Below are 13086 nucleotides of genomic sequence, written 5' to 3' on the forward strand. Positions count from 1 at the left end.
TCACTTGATTTCTTTATGATTTTGTCCAGTTTGTTTGTCATCCTTCGCTAAGTTTCCCTTCCAGAAACATTTTTTTATTTCACCTTTATTTAACCAGGTAGGCCAGTTCTCATTTACAACTGCGACCTGGCCGAGATAAAGCAAAGCAGTGCGACACAAACATCAACACAGTTACACATAAACGAATGTACAGTCAGTAACACAATAGAAAAATCAATGTACAGTGTGAGTAAATGTAGAAGAGTAGGGAGGTAAGGCAATAAATAGGCCATGGAGGCAAAATAATTACATTTTAGCATTAACACTGGAGTGATAGATGTGCAGATGATGATGTGCAAGTAGAGATACTAGGATGCAAATGAGCAAAAGGATAAGTAACAATATGGGGATGAGGTAGTTGGGTGTGTCATTTACAGATTGGCTGTGTACAGGCACAGTGATCGGTAAGATGCTCCGACAGCTGATGCTTAAAGTTAGAGGGCGATATAAGACTCCAGATATAAGACATAATGGCATAACACAAAACACTTGCCACTACACGTGACCTACCTTTTATGATACAACTTACTATTGCAGAGTCATCACAGAATTTCTGCAGGTCGTTCAGTTCATTGTGTGTGAAGTCATTTGTATAGAGAGTAACCAGGAAAGGTGACTGGACCGTCCCTTGTGGGGCTAACGTTACCGTGTTTGTGCATACGTGGTCTGATAGTACTGCCTGTTCAGTCTTACGAATCGTGGTTTATTGGTCAGATAGTTCACAATCCATTTGACCATATGTGGGTTTACATGAATGTCCTTTAGCTAACGTTGTCTTACCTGATTCTGAGAAAGTCGAGAGCAACGATTTGTACCTAATGTGACCCAGCTTTTCGATTGTCCTAAGGTCATCGGGGACTCCTTCAGAAAGTTTGCAGCCATAGCTGTTCCTAAATCCTCTAGCTAGCTAGCTACCGGTATATCTACATCAGCTGTAACCCTGGCTAGCTGCCTAGATAGCTAGTTAACGTTAGGCTAACGGTTAGCTTTGATCCAATTTGCCAACCTTAGCCTAACGTTTCAGTACGTATCTAGCCATGCAACATTATGCTTCGATTATTATAATGTAAATAAATTGAAAATATGTGGCTCGGGGACTATTTGTACGGGATACAATTCGACAGCTAGCTAGCAATCTAATCTCAGTTTGAAAAAATTAAAGCGCCGCCATGACAACCAATAATAAGCACTGTCTTCCGTAAAAACAGGAAGTGAGTATTTCTAACCTACGGAAAGCAGAAATCATCAAACATAACCAAATGTAGGACACTTAAAATATTCATTTGACCGTACAATTTGACTAACATTTGATCAATATTATTCGATTTTAATTGTTCTATCTATTTGTGTCCATAAGATTATGTTTGTTTCGATTAAACAATCATCAAAAACATTACACGAATAGGATGAAGTTGTCCAATCACTTTTATTTTTCATAGACAAGAGGAAGCGTTGTCATGCGTGTTCTGTACTCGTAGCACAGATTATGGATATACTGACAAGATACTTGTCTCTCTGCCCTAACAATGGGATTCGTTGTCCACAAAGCGGCACGGTGTGCTGTTTAGATCCCACCTATCCTTTATTTGGATTGGTGGATATCTCATTATTTTAATACTTTTTGAATATTCGATGAGGGTTGTTGACGTTAATCGTCTGTATTCAATGGAGAGCTGCTATGCTAATAGTCTCATATCATGAATATGCATAGCTATATCGAGACAACTCCGATATAAAGTGGGGTTTTTTTAAATAAAAGTTGCGTGGGTGTCACGTGTCCTACTTATATAAGTGCACTTGTAACAACCTAAGAATTACGAAACTTATATTAAATCAACTAAACATCACGTAGCAAATAAGCCATTAACCAAATTCGACACTCTCATTGACCTCCATACAAAACTCCTCACTTTGTGGGCAAAAATGCCACCTGATGGACGGAGACAGATTTCCCTCCGAGTTGGGCCTCTCTCTTTACCTCTTACTCTCTACTTGTAGTATTTTAGAAGCGATCATGGGGCGAAGAGTCCATGTCGTATTTGTTATTGCATGAAATGCTTCATACCTGCTTGCCTAGCATACGATAATTGATAATACTGCTACTTATTCTATTTCATCATGTCTCACTACGAAGAAGTAAAGGTCCATGGTTATGATGAATTTTGCAAAGCAGTGTCTGAGAGGAAAGGAAAGAACATATTTGCATATTTCTCTGGTGATAAAGACGCTCAAGGGTTGAGCTGGTGTCCAGATTGTGTGAAAGGTAACCGAATTATTGTTTTATGGCTATACATTGGTGTACCTGTCATGTATAGCAGTTGGCTTTCTTTCCCAGCTGTCTGTCATAATATGTCAGTCTCTGCTACGTTATGGTTGGCAATTCATGGTAGCCAAGCCAACTAATCTCTGTAAAGTGTTTACAGGGGGTGCTTGTTTTGTGCTATATTTTCTGTATTTTTATTATATATTGTACTGTACTATTGTGTAATTTATGGTGTGCATAAATCAAAGCCACACACATTTGCCATCTTTCTTCTCCTCCTTCCCCTCCAGCTGAGCCAGTTGTTAGAGGAGAGATGTCCCACCTTCCTGAGGGCTCAGTCTTCTTCTACTGTCAGGTTGGAGAGAGGCCATAGTATGTAGGCTTCTCAACTTTTTCCTCATATTCACTGGTGATGATAGCAGAATGATAGTGTTGTGCAATCCACAGGCAATAGAAAATAAGTATTCTTCTTACCCTCAAATGCAGCTAGAAGTTTTGAAAGCTTAAATACATTGTAACATCATGAACTGTTGTCTCTCTTGGACAGCATATTTGAAATGAGCAAAATACTCTGAACAACAATATAAATGCAACATGTAACGTGTTGGTCCCATGTTTCATGAGCTGAAATAAAAGGTCCCAGAAATGTTGTGCACAAATTTGTTTACATCCCTGTTGGTGAGCATTTGATCCTTTGTCAAGATAATCCATCCACCTGACAGATCCACCTGGCAGGTGTGGCATATCAAGAAGCTGATTAAATTAATGATCATTACACAGGTGCAACTTGTGCTGGGGACAATAAAAGGCCACTCTAAAATGTGCAGTTTTGTCACACAACACAATGCCACAAATGTCTCAAGTTTTGAGGGAGCGCACAATTGGCATACTGACTGCAGGAATGTTCACCAGAGCTGTTGACAGGTAATTTAATGTAAATTTTTCGTCCATAAGCCTCCTCCAACGTCATTTTAGAGAATTTGGCAGTACTTCCAACTGGCCTCAACCACAGACCATGTGTATGTCGTTGTGTGGGTGAGCGGTTAGCTGATGTCTACGTTGTGAACAGAGTGCCCCATGTTGGCCGTGGGGTTATGGTATGAGCAGGCATAAATTAAGGACAACGAACACAATTAAATTTTACCGATGGCAAATGGAATGCACAGAGATACCGTGATGAGATCCTGAGGCCTATTCATCCGCTGCCATCACCTCATGTTTCAGCATTATAATTGACGACCCCATGTCGCAAGGATCTGGACACAATTCCTGGAAGCTGAAAATTTCCCATTCATTCAATGGCCTGAATACTCACCAGACATGCAGTTGTGGAAAAATTACCCAAATGTCATACATGTCTGGGATGCTCTGGATAGACTTGTACAACAGCGTGTTCCAATTCCCACTAATATCCAGCAACTTCGCACATGCCTTGAAGAGGAGTGGGACAACATTCCACAGGCCACAATCAACAGCCTGATCAACTCTATGCAAAGGAATTAGTCACGCTGCATGAGGCAAATTGTGGTGACACCAGATACTGACTGGTTTTCCGATCCACGCCCCTACCTTTTTTTAAAGGTATCTGTAACCAACAGATGCATATCTGTATTCCCAGTTTTGTGAAATCCATAGATTAGGGCCTAATGAATTTCCCTTTATGAACTGTAACTCAGTTAAATCTTTGGAATTATTGCATGTTGCATTTATATTTTTGTTCAGTGTGTATATATACAATGCACAAAATTATACATTTGACATAAATGTCTTTGACTTTTGGATTTTGCTTAATATACCTTTTCATCTTCGACCAGTTGGAAGGATCCCAATAATGAATTCAAGAAGACTCTGAAGCTCAGTGGAGTTCCCACTCTGATCCGATATGGCACGGTGAGCATAAGTGCATGGCAAGATGACAAAGATGGAGAATTTCTGTAATCAATTTTAAAAGTGTGGCTTTTTCTTTGGTTTTTGTGGTAACACTCAACGGGTCCCAAAAGCGTTTTATTATTCTTTTATAAATAGTCAATCTGTAAAAAATAAATTAAAAAAAACACATTAGTGTTACCACATTAGTGAGGTTGTTATTAACCATTTCTAAACTTTTTATTAATTCTTAATGAAATATACCTTCAGGGAAAGTGTTACCAAAACATGCTAAGTTCTGTTTATTTTCTTCCATCTAATTCAGCCTCAGAAGCTGGTTGAGGAGGAGTGCTTCAAAGCTGACCTGGTGAGGATGATGTTCACTGAGGACTAGAGGGCTACAGAGGACCACACTCACCCTGCACTTGGTCATCTTCCATTTCCCTCTCTCCTGAGATCCAGTCCCAGCCCAATCACCTTTTCACTACACTTGATTGAATTGAAATGATTGTTTCTTTGGAATTCAAATACACACTCCTCTCCCTGTGAGTCAGTGTTAATCAGTGAATGTGTTGCTATTCTTACATGGAAATAAAAAGCAACTATAACATAACCAGAGGCCTTGGTAGAGCTAGCTGACTGCTTTTAGAACTTGATGTTTAATTTAGTAAATTAAATAGAAGAGTTATAATAACATAGCCCACTTTTGACAAATAAATTAGATTCCCATAAGTGGTAGGCAGCCTACTCCTAGAATGTGTTGGGCCAGACAAAGTGTGTCAAATGAATTGAATCTCATCAATTGATGATTCTTGTTTCTTACTTACGGCAGTAATCTATAGAGTGAGGATATAAACTGAAGCATTACCTAGTATACTGTGATTGTCATGTTATAGTGAATAACTTAGTCAAATGAAAAGAAATGATGGCTGGATGAAAACATTGTAATGTGTAAAATGAAGTTTGTCTATAGTGCAGTTCACTTTGTGAGAAGCTAGGTGGCTCCCTCAGCCTGTCTAAATATATTAGGCCTAATATGTCTTATAATAAAAATAATTTTAAAAATCAGAAATTATAGAAATATAAATTCTAACTTTTTTATGCGAAATTACAATATTAGATCATATAATTGGCACATTTAATATGTTGTCTTTGTAAACCGAGAAAAAAAGTAAGCTCCTTATAGGCTCATGAAGAAGAAAAAAGTAACCTATCCCTAGTGCTGTCATATGGGTTTAATGTACACATAGTCCTAAACATGTCATGTGTCCACCATGTAGGCCTAAACATGCTTAATGCTGACAACAATCAGTCATTGAATAGTGAACTTGATCAAGTAGTGTTATTAAATACCAGACCAAACAAAGGTGGTCTAAATGTTTTATATACATACATCAATAATATTATATAGACTCAATATCACCATTTTATAACTAGGTATCATGAAAGAGTTGCTTGCTTTGAAGTGATGAGCGCAACCACAATTGTAGGAGTATAAGTGGATCGCATTCCTGCACACCACACATTGGAGCGGCTGAGCTGAGCTGAGAAGCGGAAAGGGGTATCTGTCGTCGTGCACACGTTTGAGCATAGGCTATACCACGAATTGGGGCTCTCCAAGGAAGCTAAATTGGAGGACGAGGGCGTGTTTGTTTTTACTGAGCCTTTCAGTTTTCATTTTCTGCAGTCTTGGTAAGAGAACGGAATATATTAGGGTCTGTTTCAAGGACTCGAGCAGAGATGTCAGAGTTTCTGGTGAATCTACTCGGGGAGCGGCTCGTCAACAGCGAGAAAGCCGAGGTGGATGTACAGGCGCTGGGCAGCAAGCTGTCCCTGGTCGGGCTCTACTTCGGCTGCAGTTTAAACGGCCCCTGTAAGCAGTTCAACGCCAGTCTGTGTGAGTTTTATAGCAAGTTCAAAAAATCATCTGAACATAAAGACACATTGGAAATCGTCTTCGTCTCATCTGATCAGGACCAGAAACATTGGCAAGACTTTTTACAGGAGATGCAATGGCCGGCATTGCCTTTCAAAGATAGACACAAAAAGGTAAGAAGTGACCAATTAATAAAAATGTGAATCTGGAATTGAGTCACGATATAAAAAACATATGTGACAGAAATATTTTTAGCCTACCCTGGCCATTTGGACAATAAACCCTTACTTAATTAAACTGCACACTTGGCCCAATTTTATATAGGCCTACCTTACAGTGCACAGGTATATGCATTTATTTGGGTCATTGGACATAATTGACGGTGGAACCAAAAGTTGATACAGGGTCTAACATATTTTGTTTCTAATGTTGCCAGCTGACCTATTTTTCAGTAGGTAGATTCGTTTGTCACTGTCTCTCATATATACATAATATGGTTTACAGAAGGCCCACTGTATTTATTCCAGGTTCCATTGTTTGTATTGGATATAATATATAGCCTATCTATTGTGCACCCCAGTGGCATGTGTCACAGGTTATCTATAGCCTAGATATCCATATTGAAATAAGAAAATGACACACACACACACACACACACACACACACACACACAGGTAGTGGGAATAAATGCTCATGTTAAAATGTATGATATTCATAGTGGCATTTGTAGAATCATTTTTAATTCAAACACTCAAGTAACAAATTACATTGTTTTGGGGCAGGACAATTAACAAAAAAATATTGTCAAGATATTGACCAAAACTGGACTTATTATAGGCCTATAGCAATTAGAAATAGTGACTTAAATATAGTTCAAAAGTTTTTGTTTAATTTTTTGTTCTATATATGGATACCTAATATCTAAGATTTATTATAGCCAAGGTGAAATGATCAATGCTGAAAATTGTTATTGTAAAAACACAAAGGAAAAAGGTATAAAGTGTTTTTGATCAAAGTGTTAGTGAAATATGTGAGACTCGATACAATGGCCTAGTCTTTGGCTGTTAGGCTGTTGTTCAATTAGTTATTTAATTGCAGGGCCATTATTTAGGATACAGAAGTCAACATCTCATAATAGGCCTACACATTACACAGCTATTGGAAAACACCCATATGTTTGAAAAAGGAGAAGATTTAATCAAATTTCCTATAAATAAACCTGTAGGTGACACAGTCATTAATTTTATTCACATTATCTGTCCATCTCTTTCATATGGGTTTAATGTAATGGTTTAAAAATATATGCTTCGCCTATGGATGTTAAGAAAGATTATGAGCTTAATCATCATAACCTTTCACAGACAATTGCCAAATCTTTTTCCATGTACACTGTCCATTTATTTATTCATTATTTTACCTTGCACACAACAAACTAAATGTCTTTAATGTATCACAATTATTCTGTTTTTTAATAATACCTTTTTAATAATACCTTTTTATTTAACTAGGCAAATCAGTTAAGAACAAATTCTTATTTACAATGACGGCCTAGGAACAGTGGGTTAACTGCCTTGTTCACGGGCAGAACGACAGATATTTACCTTGTCAGCTCAGGGATTCGATCTAGCAACCTTTCGGTTACTGGCCCAATGTTCTAACCACTAGGCTACCTGGAGCCCTCTTCCATGTGTGCAATTTGACAAATTATTACAGTTACTGTCCCATATAATTAATCTAGGCCTATATTGTAAATATGATTACCACAATATCTTCATGTCTGTATTTATTTTCTGGACATGAATTCAATAAACATAAAAATAGCATGTTGTGAAAGCCTTTAAAATGTTTAGGCCGATGTCAGAGTTTTGTATAATGTACATTTATGGGTAAAGCAAGGGTTTCAGGATTAGAAATAAAGTATACCTAGATGATACCTGCATCATGCTGCAGGTTCACCCACATCAGGATCCATTTTGTGTCCTCTGCACCTCCAGTTTCCTACATACGTCAGCATGTCTGTATTAAAAACAAATGATGAACCTTAATAACAAATTACAATTAATCCCACTGAGACTGTCTCGGCTAGCCGATATGTCTCAGCTTGCAGCTGCATGCACATAATCTATATGCTATTAAGAATATCATGGTGTACATTGCAATCGTAAGGGAGAGGAGGGTAGAGGGAGAGAGCCGAGGTACTGTGAATATAAATCTAATTGTCTGCAGAGAACAGACCTGCGCCATTCTCAGTGCCCTGCTGCTGCTACACTGTTGGCAGTACAGGACATTAAACCCAGTAACGGCTGGTGAAGACATTATCATGGTCTCTAGGCCTCACAGGATAGGTATAAAATACAATTTCACAGTAAAGAAAACAAACCAGGAAATCATACTATACTGTTTCTATCTCTTTAAAATAATGGGAGCAGAATATGGTGATGAAGGAGGCTGGCTTTTAGTTGGAAGGTGATCATTTCCTTGTCCTAAGTTGCCAGGGCAACTCTTTTATTTGGAAATATTTTCTCTGTATTAACAGAGTGTGTATGTGTGTGTATATATATATATATATATATATATATATATATATATATATATATATATATATATATATATATATATAGCACTCTTCCGTGTCTTATTACATTGCCACACTAGGCTAGTAAAAAGGATTTGCAGAAGATTTCTGTAAGAATAGTTCTGCATGCACGACTATCAGCCAGTGGAATGATATTTTGTACAATGTACCATTTTAGGGGATGTTTTTTTAATGTATTTACCTGATCTAGGCCTACCCAGTTTACCTAAATACCAGCAAGTAATTACTACATCAACATTTGACCACCTCTTCAATGAAATGGAGACATTCAGGATGATTATCTTTCAACTGTAAGGGCATACGGGACCTTTTTAAATGAGCCGTGGCCTCTTGGCTCCACACCACCCAACCCTTCCCCATGTTCATCAAATAGCGTGCTGTATATTTTATGAACTATTTGTGAATTTCCTTAGTGTAGTCTTTTCCTGTAGAACCCTAACCCTCACTTTTAATAGGTACAGCTTATTTAGATTCAATCAAGGCCCTTCTAATGTGCTGCTGATTGTTTGTGTTTCACTTCATTATGCAGTCCAGGCGTGAAGGAGGGGAATGATGGAGGCATTTGATTTGAGGGCGGGAGGGATGGGAGTTGTCTGGGAGGAGCGTATAGCCACAGTGCAGCATTATTGTGTTCTGAATGCTGCTGGTGGAAAATATTCTGCAGCATCAACATTGCCATTGTTCAAAATTCGAGTGCGGCCATGACTTGGCTAAGGCTACCTGAGAGTAGTGTACAACTTTGCATTTAACTCGGACAGTGCCACCAGTATTAATTGGAGAGTAATTGTGACCTTCAGTACAGCAGGGGCCTGAATGAGTGTGTCTGTTAGGGGTTTAACTAACCTCTGGCCTGCTCTGTTTTTTATACTGAAGAGAGAGTTGATGTTTCATTGAGCAGTCAGATGTAGGTCACACTACCGTAGCCTTCTGACATGTCCTAAGGCAAGTACATGTTTAGTGTTTACTTAAGGTTTCAAATGGCCTATATATTTCCCCTTTCAGAATTATTCTTTTGGCATATGTGTGTGCATTGACGTGAATGTGATTTCTGATCCTGTAGCCAGGCTTTATAATGCATTAGATGGCGTTGTAGCCTTGTGGGTTGGCTATGTAGTTCCAGCCTTTGTCTGCTGCACAGATGTGGTTTTATCACCAGGACGGGTATATGAAGCTCCTGGCACCTGATAAGAGAAGCTTTGCTTCAGAGGAGATATCATCTGTATATATGTATCAGCTGTGTCTACATGAGCTGGCTATTTATTTATTTCCATTTATATGCTGTTTATTTTCCACTCATTCTTCACAATTGATATTGAACAATAAGGTGACAACCCACACCAACATGACCAGTGCTTGTTATCATACACAGGTATGTCCAAAGGCATCATCCGTGCCTATATTGCAATCAGAACCCGTTTCCAGTAAATGGGAGGGAAGCAAGACAAGGTAATGCTCTATTCTAAATCAACATGTTTGTGTAGAAGAAACACATTTGAGTTCAGATCTCGCCTGCATGCGAGTGTGATCATAGCAACCAGTAAAAGAGAGAGAGAGAGTGTGTGAAAGAGGGGGAGGGAGAGAGATACCTAATTGGCGTATGATGTTGACCTGGTGGAGGGCTACGTTGAGGTTGTGGGTAGTAAGTGGCCCTCTCCCCCCTCTTCTCAGGCCTGGCTGGGCTCTGGCTGTAGGCAGGGGAGGCGAGAGAGAGGCAGCTCTGTTGAGCGACACAGGGCTCATCTCCTGGCACAGCCAGCAATCTCTCTCCATCGCCTCTTTCAGAGCCTCATCACCCACCAGGCCCCTCTCTCCCTCCCTCCGCCCACCCCTCCTACAGTAGTTCCCCCTCCCTTCTCATTCCCTACACTGCACTTGCTTTCTCTTGTCCTATGTAGTCTATTCTGTTGCTCATATCGCTGGGAATGTTGATTATCTAACTATGCAGAGACTAGATGAAATACTGAAGACATCGTCTTACATATTTTACAAGTGAGGAGATTTAGTGTTTTGAAAGGACCTTGGGGGCTTTAGGTTTGTGGCTATTAGGCAGGTTCTCGTTTTGAAGAGTCACATAAGGAGTCTGGCCCACTGCAGTGTCGTGCTACCCTGGGTCGGAGCCAGCTTCATGAGGACTAGAGCCACAGCTGCTAGGTGCTTCGGAGAGGGGCTAAGGGTGCCTGTCATCAGGGTGTCACTGATCTGATGAAAACCGCACCACGCCTTGCTCATCACATATCTCAGCCCTGCGCCTGCTGCACTCCTTTGATTCCAGCAGGAGCAGCTGGAAAAAGCCTGCTGCATGCCCTCTTGACTGCAGGTGATAATGTGCAGTTCCTTATCTGTAAATGTCACATTTGGTTGGGGTTGACCTGTGTAGATGCTCTCTTACCTGTCAATTTCACGTGTATGAGATAGCAGCAGCAGTATATCAGCCCAAACTAAGTGGATAACTAGGTGAACAAACACTGAGCCTTATTACACACAGGGTAAACACTTTTGATAAACCGTACAGCTCATGCTGAGAGGACATAGTTTAAATTTATTCCCATCAGTCAGGATAAAAGACTTGGCTAGATAACCCTCTCCTGAAGAGATGGTAAGTAAGACCACCATGATAAGATTGCATACTTAAATGATCAAGGCTAGCCATGCAGTGGGGTGACCCCAAGTGCTTAATTTGTAAATCGGGGGGTGCCAGAACAAAAAAGGAGCGTGAAAGGGTGGTAACCGGGGGGCTCTGAGATACCGGATGAACGTATGGGGATAAAACACCTTTATAATAAAGCGTTGCATGCATATCATCGCATTTGCGTAGTGGCATAGAGCAGTAGAGTAGAGGTGCTTGCAGGAGTTGCACACATGGGATATCTTTTTGTAGCCTACGGTCCGAGAAAGATTTGGCCTTTTTATAAATGCATTTCATGCAATTTTATGTCATTTTACATGACTGGAGACTTTAGCATAATCTTTTTCTAATACCGCACAAATGATCGAAATGACCGGCTCCTGACAAGCAGAATCTGAGATCATTGAAAACGACCTTGTCTTGAATCCATCAATAGTTTAGGCCTAGGTGTGTGGAGACACATATTTTACAATCTGAGGAGGAAATTATAGTTCTAGAAAAGCTTTCCAGTTTCTCTAACTCACTCAATGATGATCGTCTCACGCGTCAGAGATTGTCACGCCCTGACCTTAGAGATCCTGTTTATGTCTCTATTTTGGTTTGGTCAGGGTGTGAGTTGGGGTGGGTATTCTATATTCTATTATTTGTATTTCTATGTTTTGGCCAGGTAGGGTTCTCAATCAGGGACAGCTGTCTATCGTTGTCTCTGATTGAGAACCATACTTAGGTAGCCCTTTTTTCCACCTGTCTTTGTGGGAAGTTGTCTTTGTTTGTTGGCACTATAGCCTTTAGCTTCACGGTTGTTTTCTCGTTTGTTTTGTTGGCGTCTTTTTTTATAATAAAAGAAAATGTACGCTCACCATGCTGCACCTTGGTCCACTTCCTTCAACAGAGATGGCCGGTGTACTCATGCCAAAAGCCTGTCTCTTGTTTTACTTTGTAAAACAATGCTGTTCGCTCAATAGGCCTATTTGGAAGTAGATAGAATATTTTGGTAGCCTCTACAGACAGATTAGACTTCTCTGTTCAGCAGGAGCCATTTGCTTTCCAACCTGTGTTTTCCCTTGATTGTATTTGAGATATTGCGAAAGACCTGTTTTGGCTGCATGCTGTTCACTGACAGATTTGCCGCACATTCAGGACTGCTACACACAATCCACATCTAGGCAATAAAAAAAGAAACTATTGATCCTCTGTGGGTAAATGATAGGCTTATATTCCTGGTGTAGTATTCTGAATTCATTAAATTTCTTTCTGAACAGATAGCAGTAATTCTTTAACTTTGGAAAATGTATTTACATTTATCAGGGGTGCAGCAGCGCCCTTCCCGCAGCTATGATTCTATCAGGAAATAAATTATGAATTACAATGCTGGAGAGAAGATGGTTGCAGCCTCATGGCTATCAGAGATAATAGAAAGTGAATCTCATTCTAGTTCTGTGAGAGATGCAGGCACGCTTCTCTCTCACCACAGCACCAGCCAATCAAATGTATTTATAAAGCCTTTTTTACATCAGCAGATGTCACAAAGTGCTATACAGAAACCCAGCCTAAAACCTCAAACAGCAAGCTATGCAGATGTAGAAGCATGGTGGCTAGGAAAAACTCCATAGAAAGGCAAGAACCTAGGAAGAAACCTAGAGAGGAACCAGGCTCTGAGGGATGGCCAGTCCTTTTCGGGCTGAGCCGGGTGGAGATTATAAGAGTACATGGCCATTAAGGCCAGATTGTTCTTCAAAATGTTCAAACGTTCATAGATGACCAGCAGGGTCAAATAATAATCACAGTGGTTGTAGAGGGTGCAACAGGTCAGTACATCA

At 39.8% G+C, this 13086-nt stretch overlaps 3 protein-coding genes across 3 annotated transcripts in view; 2 read left to right on the forward strand and 1 right to left on the reverse strand.

The window, feature by feature from the left end:
• LOC120029044 (protein moonraker-like) overlaps positions 1–1205 on the reverse strand; it is a 28079-nt gene extending 26874 nt beyond the window's left edge. The window contains exon 1 of the mRNA XM_038974335.1: positions 820–1205. Within this exon, the coding sequence (XP_038830263.1) occupies positions 820–921 (102 nt within the window). The 5' untranslated portion in view covers positions 922–1205. The remainder of the gene's footprint in view (positions 1–819) is intronic.
• A 706-nt stretch (positions 1206–1911) lies between these two features.
• Positions 1912–5236, forward strand: LOC120028696 (thioredoxin domain-containing protein 17-like). The gene is made up of 4 exons (XM_038973922.1): positions 1912–2302; positions 2593–2674; positions 4117–4192; positions 4494–5236. Exons 1-4 carry the CDS (start codon positions 2158–2160, stop codon positions 4560–4562), a joined length of 372 nt encoding a protein of 123 aa, XP_038829850.1. The 5' UTR covers positions 1912–2157; the 3' UTR covers positions 4563–5236.
• Positions 5237–5707: 471 nt separating this feature from the next.
• LOC120029031 (nucleoredoxin-like) overlaps positions 5708–13086 on the forward strand; it is a 72497-nt gene continuing 65118 nt past the window's right edge. The window contains exon 1 of the mRNA XM_038974322.1: positions 5708–6217. Coding sequence (XP_038830250.1) covers positions 5909–6217 — 309 coding nt within the window. The 5' untranslated portion in view covers positions 5708–5908. The remainder of the gene's footprint in view (positions 6218–13086) is intronic.

The sequence above is a fragment of the Salvelinus namaycush genome, chromosome 34 (genome assembly GCF_016432855.1).
Source record: "Salvelinus namaycush isolate Seneca chromosome 34, SaNama_1.0, whole genome shotgun sequence".
Taxonomy (NCBI): Eukaryota; Metazoa; Chordata; class Actinopteri; order Salmoniformes; family Salmonidae; genus Salvelinus; species Salvelinus namaycush.